Source organism: Chiloscyllium plagiosum, unplaced genomic scaffold (assembly GCF_037043375.1).
Source record: "Chiloscyllium plagiosum isolate Xiang-an unplaced genomic scaffold, Cpla_swu_hap1 HiC_scaffold_39, whole genome shotgun sequence".
In the NCBI taxonomy this organism is placed as follows: Eukaryota; Metazoa; Chordata; class Chondrichthyes; order Orectolobiformes; family Hemiscylliidae; genus Chiloscyllium; species Chiloscyllium plagiosum.
In genome coordinates this window covers 32,128,703-32,146,919 of record NW_028270177.1, presented here as the reverse complement: position 1 = coordinate 32,146,919, position 18,217 = coordinate 32,128,703, and the positions used below count along the sequence as shown (strand labels likewise).

The 18,217-nt window shown below is 41.0% G+C and overlaps 1 protein-coding gene across 1 annotated transcript in view; it reads left to right on the top strand.

Moving 5' to 3' along the window:
• idh2 (isocitrate dehydrogenase (NADP(+)) 2) overlaps positions 1 to 18,217 on the top strand; it is a 28,353-nt gene that overhangs the window by 223 nt on the left and 9,913 nt on the right. The window contains exons 2-3 of the mRNA XM_043677578.2: positions 4,399 to 4,490; positions 10,485 to 10,650. Of these exons, the coding sequence (XP_043533513.1) occupies positions 4,399 to 4,490; positions 10,485 to 10,650 (258 nt within the window). The remainder of the gene's footprint in view (positions 1 to 4,398; positions 4,491 to 10,484; positions 10,651 to 18,217) is intronic.

Genomic DNA, 18,217 nt, shown 5'->3' with positions numbered 1-18,217 from the left:
GTGCCCCTCAGTCCCACACACAGACCAGGCCGCAGCACTGCCGGAAATTAGACCCCCCGCGGGGGAGAGTGGGGTTAACTTTACCCCCCGCGGGGGTGGGGATGTGAATGGGGTTAATTTTACCCCCGCGGGGTGTGAATGGGGTTAACTTTACCCCCGCGGGGGGGAGTGGGGTTAACTTTACCCCCGCGGGGGGGAGTGGGGTTAACTTTACCCCCCGTGGGGTGTGAATGGGGTTAACTTTACCCCGCGGGGGGGGGGGGGGGAAGTGGGGTTAATTTTACCCCCGCGGGGGGGGGGGGGGGCTGGGGTTGAGGTTGAGGTGATGGTGGTTAAAGGGAGGTCAGCTCAAGGTCACTGAGTTCTGTCTCTTTACCCCACCCCCCCACCCGCTACTCTTCTTACCCCCCTCCCCCACAGCCCCCACCTTTTCATCTCCTTCCCTCTTCCCCACCCTTCCTCTTATCCTTTGTCCCTTCCCCTCATCTCTCGCGTTCTTTTTTCCCATTCTTAATTCTTCTCTTTTACCCTCACCGTCTTCCTCCTTCACCTCCCCATCAATCCTCCTCCACAGAATGCAATTAAACAGCCTATTCTTCCTTATCCCCTTATTTTACTCTTTCTCTTCCCCATATCTCTCTCTCTCTCTCAAAAAGGTGGTTGGCCCCTCTGTTCTGATTTTCTTCCTTCCCTCCCTGTTTCATCCATTCCAGCCCCCTCCTTCCTCCCCACTGTTCATTGACGTGGCCTGCTCACCAAGTGCTTCACTGTTTCTCTGCTCCACTGTTTAGCATCTCAGGCTTGCCTGTCTTTCACATGGCCTCTTAATGTGAATTAGTTTGGATTTCACTAGCACAGTGGTTGCAGAAGGTAGCAGGATATTTTCTGTGTAGCGGTAGCCTAATCTCTTTTGCATCTTTTCTTTTGTAAAGAGCTAAAATTGGCTCCTGTCTGAGACTTGACCAGTATTTCAAGTGTTAAACTAGTGTGACCTCAACAAAGCACTTGTGAATGCATGTGTGGTTTGCATTCAATGTCAGACTGGTTGGTTTCGGAGTGGATTCGGTGAGAAAGTTCCTTTCAAATTTCGCTGCCATTGAAACAATGTACTGTGAATGGACACTACAGATTAAATTTCAGAATATATAACGTGATTCCTGGAATGGAATCAAACAGTTGCACATGGTGGTCTTCTGAGGCCTTATTTAAATTGTCTCTTTGTTTAAAATCACTTGCTGCTATATGTATGGTGCTCTGCATTAATTATCTTTGGGGGTGTTCATTTTATTAAAATAACTAATCTGAAATTATCCTGAGTCAACTGTTAGTTGGCACAGTGGTTTTAAATCTTCCTGCTGTAGGCTGGGTTTCTATTTTAAAATTGTTGGGCAGTGATAATTCTACACCCAAGTGTGGATTACATATTAAATGGTGGCTTAGCAGTATTGCTGCATTCTGCATAGAATTGTGTTCTTTTAACCAATAATTTGCATTTGTGCTGCTTTTTTTTGTGTTAAAAGTTGGGAACTGAACTGATAAAACTATTTTCAGAGAAGGAGGCTTGCAGTGCTAACAATCTAAAGCGTCGATTTGTTTACGTTTGGGGGGTGGGGGTGAATGAAACTGGACCAATGTAATTCTTGAGTTAACTCTGTACACTCTGGTTTTAGCTGCTTTAGGACAGTAAATATTTGCATTCTGCAGTCTCTATTTGTGGAAAGCAATATAGAAAAGTGATGAGAAAATTGGATGCATATATTTTGGTGCAAATCACTCAAAGTAGCAAATATTTCTGCAGTACTCATCTCAATGACCATTATTTCATGCAGAATCAGTTAATCTATTCAGATTTTGCTCTGCCATTCAGTTAATCTTATTTCTGCCATGCCCTTTCCCAATCAAAATCTATTCTCTCAATTAAAATTGAAATGATAATGCATCCGCAGCATTTTCAGACTAGATTCATGCCCATCTTTGGGGGATGGGGGTGTGATGGCAGTACAACCATGCTTTGTCGTATTGCACTTTTTGTTTGAGCTTGCTCTTACTCTAGATCATGCTGCATTACCCCATTACTGGCAGTTGTTTTCTTATCTAATAGTTTTTCATTTAACTGTCCTTCAATGGGATTGAGCTGCTGAAGGACATTCTAAGTTTCAAAGGTCAAAAGGACAAATAGACTTCTAAGGAGACGATAAAATTTCACATGCCTACTCATGTGCATGATTTGAAATTCTAATGGTTAGTTAAAGGTTTTGTAGTAAATCTTTGCATTCTACAGCAAAATATTGATCCTCAGTGTCTAAATACACTGACACCAGGTTTCATCTTTGGGTAACAGCATTGAATAAATCTTTGGTTAAATTTGCCACCTTGTTATAACTTAGCAATTCAATTAATCTTACAAAAAATGAATACTTGCAACTAATTGTGGTATGGTGATGCGTATTGTTACTTCACTCAATTTCAAATGGAACTTGTAGTTGACCAATTCTCCTGCACACCCCTGTGACTTTACATGTAGATACAGTGCAGAAAGTTGAACTGTTAGTTTGGTCTATGCACTTCACTTTACTAATACTGCATGTTCTCTAGTATCCAGTCTGGATCTGTGAAATCAGTAAAGTGGATTATAGGAGATAAAATAAAACTGACAATGATATTTAATAAGTTCCATTGTATCGGTGTTCTTCCAGCATGTGTTTGGGATAGTGACCTAATTGACCGAAGTTCTTTAATGTTACATCTGATGAAAATGATCCCTGCAATTCTATAGGAGCTGTTATAGGCATTCAACCCCAAGAGTCTCTGCTGGTTGATTAGATTGTGACTGATTTTGCCTTGCACCTCCTTGCCTTGGTTTGTAATCCTTCATTCTTTCCTGAAGCAACTGAGTCTGCATTGAAATTTTTACAACCTGGCCTCTGAAGGAGCGTTCCAGATATCCACTATACATGGCTTGCAGCAGTACTTCTTGACATTATCCTGAATGGCCTAATTCTAACCGAAGTTATGCATTCGTCATCTCCAAAGTACTGTGCTCTCGTCTGAGAAGGTGTATAATTTCATGCTGATTGAAAATGTTCCTCCATAGCAGAGGGAATTCTTTAATGTATTAGCATCTGCAGTGCAGCAAGTCGATTTGGCATTAGTCTGTTTTTTTGCAAACACAGACGTAAAATAGCCTTCAATTAAGTTTTACATTCTAAACACTTGCAGTTTCTGTTTTACATCTAGAGAATTAATGTAGAATTCTGAGGACCCAGAATTGGCTCTGTTCCAAAAATAGTCATGTGTTTACTGAGTAAATTGCTCAAGGTTCATGATAACCTTGAGCCTGCTGCAAGGTTTAATTTCTGTCAAAATATTGAAGAAGCTCTGCTACACTCTCACTTGTAAATGGCATTTTAAACATTGCATAAATTGGTTTATTTTGAAGTTGAAATGCCCATAATAGCAAGGTCACTCATCTTTACTGGCGATGGAGGGCAGAAATAATCAAAAATGAAAAAGAAGCCGTTTGCAGTTTGTGGTCCCTACAGGGTGCACCTGGTATTGTTCAGTGACCTCTAATGGCAGAAGTACAGTACTGTAGAAATGATCAGTGACAAAATTGAACATGTGCTACATGTTGGACTGTCCCCTGCCCCAAAGAAATTGTGTGGTGCACATTTACTAGTGTTTTTAAGTAATTTCAAGTTGAATTAGTAACATTTACATTGAGCAAGCTTGCAACTGAGTTTTCATTTCTATAAGTCTTTAATTCAGTTGTCCAATGATGCATTTTTAGGTGCGTAATTTTTTTAAAAAAAGCTTTAGTGCCATTGCTACGGTTGGAAGTGCAAGAGCCTATTTTTTTAACTTTTATACTTTTGAAGATTTTGGACAATATTTCAAAAATGCTTGCACTGTATACTTTCTCCGCTCATTAAAGCGAAAGATTTTGGTGCCTTGGCCATACAAAATGGGGTCCTTGATTAAGTTGGGCTATTGCAATATGGATAGTCTGTTAGTACTGTACTCTAGGGCCGAATTGTACTTGAGCTAATATGGTGTCCTATGTATTTCTGTTTTACTTAAATTGCCTTATTGTTAAATGAGAAATCACTGATTTCTTCAAATGTACTTGGTGCTTTCTGTAGATAAAATTGCACTGGTTTTTAGCACTGTTCAAAGTTACATTAATATGCATGTTTCACTGCAACTGTTGTACCTCATTTATTATGAGTCATTAAACCTTTTAAATATTTAACTCCGACAAGTTGCATGTGAACTGAAATATTGAGCAGCCCTTTGAACCACAATTTTGAAACCAATCTGAGATAAGCTCTTTTAATAGGTAGCCTTGGGTTTTAAGTAAATTATTGGATTGTGATTAAGCTGCTTTCATCTGAATAGATGCAGACAAGCGCATTAAAGTGGCTAACCCTGTGGTCGAAATGGATGGTGATGAGATGACCCGCATCATCTGGGCTTTTATCAAAGAAAAGGTAGGATCTATTGCTCTTAGTGTTTTTAAAAGGACCATCTTTAGTCACTATTAAAGTAGCTTTAGATGTGAGGAGCTTTTGAATTTTCTGAAGATTTGAACTGCTTCATCGATAATCCTCCATAAGGCCAGTGTGGATGGTTGCTAATGATTAAGTAAGATTCAGCACTATTCACAGCTTCTCAGATGCTGAAGCAGCCCATGTTTAAGTGCAACGAAACATAGGCTTGGCTTGACTAGTGGTGAGTAACAGTCATTGCCTGGCATTTACATAGCATGAATATCTCCAAAAAGAGGCAATCTGATCACCACCCCTGAAGTTATCCATGAATTCCCTACTATCAATTTCCTTGGGGTTACTGTTGACCAGAGCTTCAACTGGACTTGCCACGTAAACACGGTGGCTACAGGAGCAGCTCAGGATAGGAATACTGCGGTGATAGCTCACCACCTGACTCCCCAAAGTTTGTCCACCAGCTATACGGTGGCACAGTGGTTAGCACTGCTGCCTCGCAGCGCCAGAGACCCGGGTTCAATTTCCGCCTCAGACGACTCTCTGGAGTTTGCACATTCTCCCCGTGTCTGAGTGGGTTTCCTCCGGGTGCTCTGGTTTCCTCCCACAATCCAAAAATGTGCAGGTCAGGTGAATTGGCCACACTGAATTGCCCGTAGTGTTAGGTGAAGGGGTAAATGTAGGATAATGGGTTTGGGTGGGTTACGCTTCGGCGGGTCGGTGTGGACTTGTTGGGCCGAAAGGCCTGTTTCCACACTGTAGGGAATCTAATCTAATCTATAAAGCACAAGTCAGGAGTATGATGGGATACTCTCCACCTGCCCAGATGGGTGTAGTTCCAATACCACTCAAGCTTGACACCATCCAGGACAAAGCACTGGCACCACATCCCCAAACATCCACTCTCTCCTCCACCTGCACAGCAGTATGTACTGTGTACAAGATGCTCTGCAAAAATTCACCAAAAATAATCAGGCAGCATCTTCCAAATCCCAACCCAGAATCACTTCCAACTGGAAGGGTAAAGGTAGCAAATACATGGGAACACCATCTGCAAGTTCTCTAAGCCACTAACAATCCTGACTGACTTGGAAATATAATGCTGTTCCTTCACTGTTGCTTGGCCAAAATCCTGAAATTCCCACCCTAAGGGCATTGTGGGTCAACTTCCAGCATGTGGACTGCAGCTACTCCAGAAGGCAGTTCATCACCAGCTCAAGGGCAACTAAGAGCAGGCAATTTACAAACGCTGGCAGGCCAGCGATGCCCATGTCGTCTGAGTGAATAAGAAATAAAGCACTTGCAAGTAATCAATGGCATGGCTCATTGTGCACTGTTCCTAACAGGTAGGTAAACTGCTACAGAGCGTGTGCAAAACAGCTTACCCTTGGCTGCCCCCTCCAATGTTTTTGTTGCCATACAGTAAAAGCTTGGTGAATATGTTTCCGGGTTCTGGGTGTGTTTGATATTTGGGCAAGAGGAAGTTGTCTTAGAAGGTGTAAAGCATTGAAGGAAATTAAACATGGAATATACGATAAGACCAAGAGTAAGCTGTTCAATCCCTCAAGCCTGCCCTGTTATTCATATAGATCATGGCACGTTATCTTCCATTTGCTTTATCTACCACTAATCTCCATCAGTCTCAGTTCTGTGCTTAACATTTTAAATGATTAAGCTTCTAAACATTCACCACTGTAGGACTGAATCAATTCCTCTGATCTTGGTTTTAGATAGCAAGCCCTTTGAGTCACTACTCTTTCTAGTTCTTTTGTCATCCAGGGGAAACATCTTTGTATCCACTCTGTCATCTCGGGAATGAAAGTCCTCAAAACCCTGTCACCACCAGATCAAACCTGGTGCACCTCTGTTGTACTCCCTTCCTGAAAAGTATCTCCTTGGAGAGCAAATCCAAAATGGCATACTGTATGCCAGGTAACATCCACCAATGTCCTATATAATTTCAGCAAGAGGTCTTTACTTCTGTAGTTAAGCACCTTGTGATGAAGGCCAGTATACCATTTGACTTCCTAATTGCCACAACTGCATGCTAATTTTCAATGACTGATGAACAAGAGTGCAAAGTTCTTTTGGATATCAACATTTAAGAAATGCCCTACATTTTTGTTTTCTGCCAATTGGCTAACTTCACAGCTATTGACATTCTTCGTCATCTGCCATTTCTTGTCCATTCATTCAGCGTATCCAAACCAATTTAAAGCCTATTTGCATCCTGCTGGAATTATTCCTGTTTCAGTTGTCCAAGTCAGATTTGCTTGAGTCTTCACATCTGAATCACCTGTTGTGAACAGATGTGGTCCAAGCATTGACCCCTGTAGGACCTGGCTAACAGCAGTTTGCCATCCTGAGAATGCCCTGCTTATTCCTGCTGTTTTGTCTGTTAACTGATTTGAGCTTAAATGATGCCTACTAACAAATGATGAAGGGTTATTGCCTGAAATGTCGATTTTCCTAGTCCTCGGCTGCTGCTTGACATGCTGTGCTTTTCCAGCACCACTCTGATCTAAATAATGAGAGTATTGCATCCACTTCTGGATGATTTTAATGGAGGATTTGAAACTTGGACAGAAGTGATGAGTGAGCAGTATTTTAGAGTCAGTCATAGATGTACCGCATGGAAACACGCTTCAGTCCAACTTGTCCATGCCAATCAGATGTCCGAAATTAATCTAGTCACGTTTGCCCCATATTCCTCAACCCTTCCAATTAACTTGCCAGCAATAATTCTGAATTTTTGAAATTTCTCATGAGATTAGGATATTGCTTGTCCCTAGTTGCCCTTGAGAGTGGTGAGCTGTCAGACATACAGCACAGATACAGATCCATGCTGAACATGATCCCAAACTAACCTAGTCCCACATGTCTGCTCTTGGCCCATATCCCTTCAAACCATTCATTCGTGTACCTATCCGAATATTTTTAAATGTTCTAACTGTGCCCGCATCCACCTCTATGTCAAGAAGTTCATTCTACATGAAACCACCCTCTGAATTGCTGCAGTCCATGTGCTGTAGATAGACTCATAATACCATTGGGAGAGAATTCCAAGATTTTGAGTGACAATGAAGGGTCTGAATCACATTTCCAAGTCTGAATGGTGAGTGACTAGGTGGTAACTTGCAGGTGGTATTGTTGCCATGTATCTGCTAACTAGGTGGAAGTGGTTGTGGGTTCTTTGGTGAATTTCTGCAGTGTACCTCAGCTGGGTTTTATGGAAGAAGGATGTTTGGTTGGTTTGGCAGGTAAGGATAAGGTGTTGTGTTCCAACCATGTTTTCCAGACAATAGTTAAATCTAATAGTGTGTGTTTTAGAAACTGGCGTAGTAGTGAAGATGTAGATAGGGGCCTCAGCTCTGGGTCAACAAAATATCAAGGTAACAAACTGTTTTATTTTGAGGAGGTGACAGATTCAGATTTGTCACAGGCACTGTCTTTGATCCTCCAGTATTGAATTCAAGGAAATTCAGATTCTAAAGCATCTATGTAATATACTGGCAGAAAGATAATGGAAGCAGAATCAATAGTCCTTTTTAACAGGAACTGGATGAAGCAATGGAGAGAGGAAAATTGTTGCTGGGCTGTGGCGAAAGTCGGCAAAGGCATTAAGCTGGTAGCTTCAGCTAAATGACACCTTGTACAGATGTGAAAACACATACAATAAATGTTGAGGTATTGCCTCAGTGCGTCGCAATTAAAATGATTTGAGCATAAACAATGAAACTTTCAATTTAAGCATATAATCCCTGCAATTGATCTGTGTCTGCCATAGAATTTGGAAATAGCCCCTTCAGTTGAACCAGTCCATGCTGGCCCCAATGGGCTGAGAAGTGGCAGATGGAGTTTAATTCAGATAAATGCAAGGTGCTGCATTTTGGGAAAGCAAATCTTAGCAGGACTTATACACTTAATGGTAAGGTCCTAGGGAGTGTTGCTGAACAAAGAGACCTTGGAGTGCCGGTTCATTGAAAGTGGGGTCGCAGGTAGATAGGATAGTGAAGAAGGTGTTTGGTATGCTTTTGTTTATTGGTCAGAGTATTGAGTACAGGAGTTGAGAGGTCATGTTGTGGCTGTACAGGACATTGGTTAGGCCACTGTTGGAATATTGCTTGCAATATCTGGTTGGCATGGACCGAAGGGTCTGTTTGCATGCTGTACATCTCTCTGACTCTGACTCTATAATCCCAAACTAAACTAGTCCCATCTGCCTGCTCATGGCCCATATCCCTCCAAACTTTTCCCATTCATGTACCTATCCAAATGTCTTTTAAATGATGTAACTGTTCCCACATCAGCCACTTCCTCAGCAAGTTAATTCTATGCACGAATTACCCTCTTTTAAATAATATTACCTTTTTTTTTAAAATTCTCTCTCCTCTCTCCTTACAACGTCTTTGGTATTTCAAAGTAATTCCTTGCATTTCAAACACTGCTAAATGTTATTGGTTTTGTAGTACTTGGAATGTCCTGAAGTTGTGAAAGTGTTTTCACTACATTAGTCAACCTTAAAATAAATAGGCTGCCCCAGCTGCATTTAAGGTTGATGTAATACATTAACATCTGGTGTCAACAATTGTGAACACTTCCAAAGCTCCTCCAAAAACTGTTCACCAATGGTGCTGAATACAAATGAGCTGAAATTGATATTTTAGACACATGAATGTTTCAAGGTACTTTTCAACCAGTATAACCAAAAGGAGATTGAGGTAACAGAACCTGGTCAGAGAGATTTGAGATGTTTTCAAAGTGGAGGGGCTTGGGGAGAAAAGGCAGCTGATATTGAGTGTAAATGAGACATGTACAAGTGGAGGACTTAGGAAGGGTATCAGTTAAGGAAATTATAGGCGGGGTAGATCCCAGGCCAGGTATGAATTGAGCTGCATAAACACTTGACACAAGTTTTGACGAAGATTAACAATTCAAGGGTGGGTAGTTAAAATAGTCATAATTCAGAATTTGGGTACAGATTAAGGTTTGTGGTGGAACTGATTTGGGCATGTTTTGCAGTGATATGTGGCTGAATAGGTTGCACAAGTTTTAAAACTCAGCCCGGAACACAATATGAAGACTGATATTGTTTAACCAGTGACTGCAGAAAGGGAAATGGAGTTCAGCTGATTCAGGGGCAGCCATAACAATACCTGCATTAAAAGCTGAAGATGTGCATTAGTTAGGTCATGGCTGATCTTGTGGTCTGAATTCCACTTTCCTGGTTACTACTATATCCTTTGACTCTTTCCTTAGTCAAGAGCTTGTGTGAAGGCCATGGGTAGACAAAGGCTGCTTATTTACACACCCATAATTATCTGGGTTTTTGTTAAACTTCGTAAACTTTAGATAAAGTTTGTTTTAACATGCTATCTTGGAATTAAGTTACTGGCAGCTCAGATGATGCGTTTGTATTTAAACAGTTTTATTTTAACACTACTTTGGGCAAACAGTTTCAATATGCTATAGTAAGGAAAGATGCAAGGTGCCAGTAATTGGCAGCATGTGACAGTAGCCTTAGCAAAAATGTTAATCTGAAGTTTAGTACTTTTTCTCAAGCATCCCTGGAATGAGGGATGCTGTGGTCACCTATTTGGCTTTGGTAACTTAACCAAATTGAATCATAGTACAGTCAGTTGTGCTATAAACACAGTAGTTATGTTTTCGTGTGATAGCAGCAACATTTAAACTAATGGGGCTGGAATTGCGTTATAACCAATACACGCTTTAAAACTTCATGCTTTAGAAAGTGTCCCCAATTCATCAATAGTGTTATAGAGAATTTGTGTTAATGAAATGTGTGTTATAGTAGAATGACCTGTATTTGATGATCCATTGTCACAGGGCTGACACTGATTTTAAGGAATGCACGTTGTACTCTAGAGATTTTGATTTGTGATTTTTTTAGTTTTAGTCAGGAGGGTTCTTATTCTAATATCTTCCAAACCTGAATATTGCTGATAGTAAAACCTTTTTCAGCTCATCCTTTCTAACGTTGATGTGGAGATGAAGTATTATGATTTGGGTTTGCCACATCGGGATGCCACTGATGATCAAGTTACTATTGACTCTGCACTCGCAACCCAGAAGTATCACGTTGCAGTCAAGTGTGCCACTATCACTCCTGATGAGGACAGAGTAATAGGTAAATGTTTCCTTTGTCCTCCGTTTTAAGCTGTGTTCATGTGTAAAATCAAAATCACTGCTAAGATTTATTTCAATGCTATACATCTTTATGACAAGCTAAAGGTATTGGTTTGCCTTACGTTGATAATTATAGTTCATTTTATTTCACTGCAAATGGGTTTTATAAGGACCATAATGCTGATCTTTTAACTTTATTTCTTTTTTTAAATTTATACTTCAGTTTTTGTACTTGGGTGTCTTTGTTGATGTGGTGGGATTCGTACCTCTGAAAGATCTTGGACGAGTGCAGATCTAGGTAGACTCTTCAGTTGAGGGAGTCTGCAACTATAATGGGGTTGTCTTATGAAATGGTGAGCTGCCTTCTGTACTCTTAATAAATGTAAACTCTTACAAGGCACTTTTTCAACAGGAAAGTTCTCCAATTCTTGATCAATATTTATCACTCCCTTTTCAAAACGTGCATTTCCCAATTTCTCATTGCTGTGATGTTGCAGAGTAAACAGACTGTTGTGATTCTTGAAGTTAGAATTCTGGCCTCACCAGTCTCCCTCATTGTTTAGGGTCTTTCAAGTTCGTTAGCTGCTGTTTTAGTGTGTTGGTGGGTTTGTGGGCAACCATGATGCCAAGGGGTCTAAGTAGTATGGCAGTCATTTCCGAGATGTCTTTGATGTAGGAGAGAGTGGCTCAGGTTTCTGGACGTGTTTTGTCTGCTTGTTTGGGTTTGTTGACAGACAATGAGCAAAACTAACATCATATACAAAATACCATGCAAGGACTGTAACTAACACTACATTGGACAAACAGGCAGAAAACTAGCCACCAGGATACATGAACACCAACTAGCCACAAAGAGACATGACCCTTCTCATTAGTATCCTCACATATGGATGAGGAAGGACACCACTTCGACTGGGACAACACATCCATCCTAGGACAAGTCAAACAAAGACACGCACAAGAATTCCTAGAAGCATGGCATTCCAAACGGAACTCTATCAACAAACACATCGAGTTAGACCTCCTCTACCACCCCCTGAGAAAAGGAACAGGAAGTGACTTTGCCATAGGAAATGACATCACCAAACCAAACATGTCAATAGAAAGCAGGAATTTATCAGCATTGCTTTGCATGAGGTCCACTGAAGTGATGTTACCTGGTAAGGTAATGAAACATCTGGAAATGAACCTTTTCAGTTCAGCGAGCAAACCTACATCCACATCAGTAAGTGTAAGATGTTGTGTTCCAGAAGCAATTTTGTCCAACTACTGTTAAGCAAAACACTTTATTTTTGTACTCCAGTTAAAATATAGACACAATTTTTTAAAAATCTTAACTGTAACTGTCAAAATCTTAACAAAATAATCGATATATTGACTACTAATTAACTGTTTTAGTACAGATAGTTCTGCTATAATTTGGTAGTTCTGTTCTTGTGTAATCCTGTATTATAAGAAAATTGCATACTAGCAGCACAATTTAAACTAATGGGACTGGAATCGTATTATCGATAATGCTTTAAAAGTTTGCGCTACAGAAACATTGTCCCCAATTTCGCTAATGTGTTATAGCGAATTCACATTAGCAAAGCGTGCAATATAGCACAATGATCTGTATCATAATGCACAAACACACCCTTGGCGAAGGCAAATTCAGTAAAATAAGTTGTCCAATGAGCAATTCTAGCAGCAGGAAGTGAACTCTGCTTTTAGCTGAAATGGAGGAGTTTCCACATCCAGCTTCAAGATGCCATCAACTGCTATTAAAATCTAAAACTAAAAATCCTGGTTTTGTGAGAACTTGACCCCACTCATTCACTTTGGCTTTGAGCAGACTGCTTGTCACCTCTGTCTCGACCTTCCTTCATAAAGGACCAAATATACCTGTTAAAGCCATAGTTTCGTCACACCTCCCCCTTAAAATATAGGAAGATGGCCTTTAGTTTTACATTATTAGTACAGTACAATCTATTAACTCTAAGCATGCAAACATTCACTGGTTCCTGATGATGGGCTTTTGCCCGAAATGTCGATTTTCCTGCTCCTCTGATGCTGCCTGCCCTGCTGTGCTTTTCCAGCACCACTCTAATCTATTCACTGCTACGGTCTATTTCAGTCTTTGTTTTTCCCCCCGCCATCCAATACCACCACCACCCTCCATCAAACTGACAACAAATTGGCAGTTACCTTCTCTCTTCCTGCCCATGCATGATTTTCAAATTGAATGGCTGATGAAGGTTCCTGCCAAAAACAATGACTGACCTCCCCGGATGCTGCCTGATCTTCCAGCATCGCACTTTATCAACTCTGTCCAGCTTCTGCAGTCCTCACTATTGCCTAAATTGAATGGCTGCATAATAAGCTCCAATATAGTTTGGAATTTGTCAAAGCCTAATGGGTTACGATTAGTATAGACAACGGTCTCCGGCGCATTGAAATGTTGCAATGCCAGCACCAAACGCAATGTCTCCTTCTCAGTTGTGGAATATTTGATTAAATTTTGTGGAAAAATACCCAATAGATCTTGTCGTCATCTTGCAAGAGTACAGGACTGACACCTATGTCACTCTCCCATAGCTATCTTGAATGGCTTGCATAACTAGGTGTGGTTAACACAGAGTAGTGGTTTACACAGAGTTCAGGCTGTCAAATATCTTATGACATTTCTCCATCTACTGAACGTTTCTGCATTTCAAGTCAATCAGTGGAGCAACCATGTTGCTAAAATGGAGTGTAAGTTTCTAATAAAGCCACTCAATCCCATGAGTTGTAGTCCTTCCCTCTTTGATGGAATGGCAAACTCCCCAGTGACCTTTTGTTTTCACATCCTGTGGAGCCAACTGACCATGTTCGATAACATGGCCCAGAAATGTGACTTAGGCTTTTGCAAACTCTCTCTCACGTCACCAAGCCTGTCTCTTGAAGTCGATCAAACAATTTCAATAAATGCTGCAAATGTTCTTTCAATGTGTGACTGAAGATCACCAGATTTTCGATGTACGCACAATAATTCTGAAATGACTTTATTGGTTAATGTTTGAAATGTGGCTGGTGATTTTTTTTCTTCATGCCAAATGGCGTGACTTTAAACTGGTATGGGCGAAAGTGAGTACTGCAGATGCTGGAGATTAGTGCCCAAGTTTAAAGTGGTGCTGGAAATGCACAGCAGGTCAGGCAGCATCCAAGGAGCAGGAAAATCTGTTTCGGGCAGGAGCCCTTCATCAAGAATGAGGCTGGGAGCCTCTGGTGGAGAGATAAGTGGGAGGGAGTGGGGCGAGGGAGAAGGTAGCTGGGAGTGCAGAAGGTGGATGGAGAAAGGCATATAGGTGATAGGTCCGAGAGGAGGGTTCTACGGATAGGTGGGAAGGAAGATTGACGGGTGGGACAGGTCATGAGGATGATGCTGAGCTGGAAGTTTGAAACTGGGGCAAGGTGTGGGGGGGGGAGAGGGGAAATAAGGAAACTGGTGAAGTTCACGTTGATGCGCTGGCTTGGAAGGATCTGAGCTGGAAGATGAGGCGTTCTTCCTCTAGGTGTCGGTTGGTGAGGGAGTGGTGGTGGAGGCGGCCCAGTACCCGCAAGTCGTCAGCCGAGTGGGAGGAGGGTGTTGAAATGTTCGGCCTTGGGGTGGTGGGGTTGATTAGTGCGGGTGTCAGAGATGTTCCCTGAAATGTTCTGCGAGAAGGCGTCCAGCCTCCCCAATGTAAAGGAGACCGCATCGGGATCAACACATGCAATAAAGGACATTTGTGGAAGTGCAGGTGAAACATTGGATGTGGAAGGCTACTTTGGGGCTTTAGATGGAGGGGAGGTGTGGATGCAGGTTTTGCAATTCCAAAAGTGGGAGGGGAAGGTGCCAGGAGGGTGGGGGGGGGGGAGAGGAATTTGGAATGTGGAATAGCATTTTTCCAGGAGGTAGGGTGGGAGGTGTAATCCAAGGAGTCAGTGGGTTTGTAAAAGATGTCTGTGAGTTGGTTGTCGTTGATGGAGAGGTCTAGGAAGGGGACCTCTCTATCTTTCATTCCCTATCAAAATATCTTTTGACCATGTTCACATGACAATTTTTTCTCTGGCGTTTGCCTCGAATAGTGCCCCTCACTCAATTTCCTTTTGATGCTCCCTAAACCTTGTCTTTAAATGTTCAATGACCATGGGGAATAACACTAACACGATCTCCTTTAGCAAAAGTACAAATCTTGATCACTTGTCTGCTTCCTGTTTCATAACATGCTGTGCTACTTTCAAATGCTGTCCACCAATTCACCTGCTGTATTTAATCTTTCCCTAAAATTTGGCATCGGACAAATATGTGCTCTCTGAATTCTGTCTCACCAATTTATCTGAAATTTATTTATGGCTTTCACTTCATGCCCAAAAACTATTCGAGTGAGTTGAATTTCGTTGATTTGTCAGGTGCATTTCTAACTGCAAAAATTAGCTTGGCATTCCTTTTATCCCAATCCTCTCTATAGTCTGGACTATAAGCCCTCTGTGGTCTTTTAAAGTTTGATGCCATTTTAATGCTGTGTGATTCTGGATGGTATGGAGTGAATTTGAATTACAGTACCTTATTCCTAAGCTTTCATAACTTTCATGAATAACGTTGTAAAATTTGACATTGATCCAATATGTAGCTTTTATTTTTAAAAAAACTGAGTAATTTCTCTACAAGCCTTTTTAGCTGTGACAGAATGACCTCTGAAAATTTAGTAGACATGCCGATTGTGGTGAAAAATACTGATTCCCACTTTTTGGTTTAGGTAGGGGTCCTACACAATTTTGACCCTTAAAAGATTCCTCAAATGTGGGAATGGGTATTAAGTGTGCTGGTTTTATCACTGCCTAAGATTTTCCAATTACTTGACGCAAATGATATTTAGCAAAATTCAGCCACATTTGTATGCAGTCCAATCAACTGAAAATGTTTTTATATTTTGATTTGAATTTTTCTTACTCCCAAATGACCCCCATCTATTAGTAATTCATGTGCTACCCGCAACATCACCTTTCTATTACAGTAATGCAACTTGTTGAACATCCATTCCTTTCTCATCTGCTTGAATGTGATGGTCTCCATTTCTCATCAAGGCTTCATTTTTTAAGATGATATTCTGGGATATACTCAGATTCTTCTGTACATATTTTTTGATAACCTTTTTCATCTTTTCATTGTAATTCAGCTAATTTCTCAACAAAAATATCAACTTTGTCCTCCCACCTGTTGGTTTTTCTCAACAGTTTGAGTAAATGTAGTTTCTGGTCATTGAAGTTGTTTCCTTATCTGTATTTTTTGATTTCTCCTAGTTTCAACTGTGGCTTTGATGTTACCACACAGAAGAAAAATCACAGGATATACCCGCTGTAAATACCTCAGTTGCCTGATTCTTTTTTCTCTCTCTACAGGCTTTTCAACCACAGTGTGCATCACTCCCACCTGTGATCCAGCTACATCATTCCCAAGGATAAACTGTATTCCTGCAACTGAATTTCTGTATTAATCCAGCCACAGCTTCACTTTTCACAGGACACTCCAACCTCATTTTATTATAATGCAACATTCTTCTTATGAATTCCAAATATTACCACTTTATTCTGCAATACTCCTTCTGAATTACATATATCTCAGCATCAAAGATTAACTTGCTCCTGTATCTGTTAAAAGCATAATTTCTTTACTCACTACTCCATACATGAGTAAGCTTTACCCATGCAAGGTCTAGCACTTTCTTCTCAACCAATCCCTGGCCAAGTTGCACTTTGTGCAGCTTTTTAGTTTCCACTGGGCTTTCCTTTTACCACTTCATCAAAACTCATTGGCTTCTCCAGTTTTCCTACATCTGTCTTCCCAGTGCCTTTTGTAAACCCCAAATGATTTCGTGTCACCTACTTTACAACAGCAAAAATATCTGAATTATTTTTAACTTCTTTTCCCCCTCGTGAATTTCCAGTTTACCAGGGCACATCACTTGGAATTGTGGAATAATATCAGTGTGTTCTGCTATGAAGACTGCAAAGTGTTTTCAAAAAGCTCTTACTGAATTTTGTTTTATGTTATTTGTTATCTTTTGGTTATTTTTTTGATTAAAATCTTTGTTTCCTTTTTGTTTAGTACTAATATTTCAGGTTTTTTCCTTCAATTTTGATGGTCTCCTTAACTTCCTTTCCTTATAGTTTATCCCCTTCCTAGAATCTATCTTCCTCCTTCAGTAAGCGATGTCTGTGTTCAGTGAACTTGTTTTTAATGTATATATTGAAACATTTTCACTTTTTTCCATTGGCGCAAACCAAAAAAAACGTTCTGTACAAAAGTACAGAAGAATAGAAAAATATTGTACTGTTACGTTACATTAACATGAATAATAGGCATTTTATTCTTATAAGTTAACTCATTTACTTAAACCAAATTAGCACAAACTCAAAATAAATAAAACAACATTAAATTAAATCTCATCCAGTAAACTTAAATTACATTACATTGTACTATAGTGCATTGCTCCATTTGCCATACCTCCATCAAGGCTCCCATCCACAGATGACCTTGTAGAGGTCTACAAAATCATGAGGGGCTTGGATAGGATAAATAGACAGTCTCTTCCCTGGGGTGGGGAGTCCAGAACTAGAGGGCATAGGTTTAGGGTGAGAGGGGAAAGATATAAAAGAAACCTAAGGGGCAACATTTTCACGCAGAGGGTGGTATGTATATGGCATGAGCTGCCAGAGGAAGTGGTGGAGGCTTATATGATTACAACATTTAAAAGGCATCTGGATGGGTATATGAATAGGAGGGGTTTGGTGGATATGGGCTGAGTGCTGGCAGGTGGGACTAGATTGAGTTGGGATATCTGGTTGGCATGGACGAGTTGGACCGAAGGGTCTGTTTCCTTGCTGTACATGTCTATGACTCTGATTATACCCGTATTTACCAGGCCTCTGGTATTTAGAAAAGGCCGCCACGTCTTATACTCTGTTCTGTCGTGCACCATACTTGTCAGGTTGTCCTGAGGGACGTGCTCCATCACAAGTGTGCTCTGTCACAAGTCTGCGCCAACCTGGAGCCATTTCTGATATCCAATTCATTAGGGTGTTTTTCCTTGCACAGTGCATAACAATGTTGAATAACCTCTTCCCATGCTCACCCAAAGAGGGAAGATTCGGTAGCCTCAAAAGGAGGGACACCGGATCTTCCCTAACTTCCACTCCCAGGATCCTCTCCAGCTCATGCACTATGCTCCCCCCAGTATCCGTGGATCGTGTAAAAGGACCAGAAGCAACGTGTAAGGGTGCCAGGACTGTTTTTTTACTTTTGGGACATCTGGGAAATCCTTTCTTAAACTTTTGCTCACCTCTCTAGTGCCATATGGGCCCTGTAGAGGATCTTCAATTGCATAGTTTGTGCCTTATTGCATATTGAAATCTACTTTACATTCCCCCATATATTCTCCCACATTTCTGATGAGATTTCTTCCCCTAACTCCTGATTCCAAATCTCATGGAATCTCTCCATACCCCCCAAGGCATTCCCCCTCTGCAGATGATATAGGGTACTAACTGAGAGAACACCCCCACAC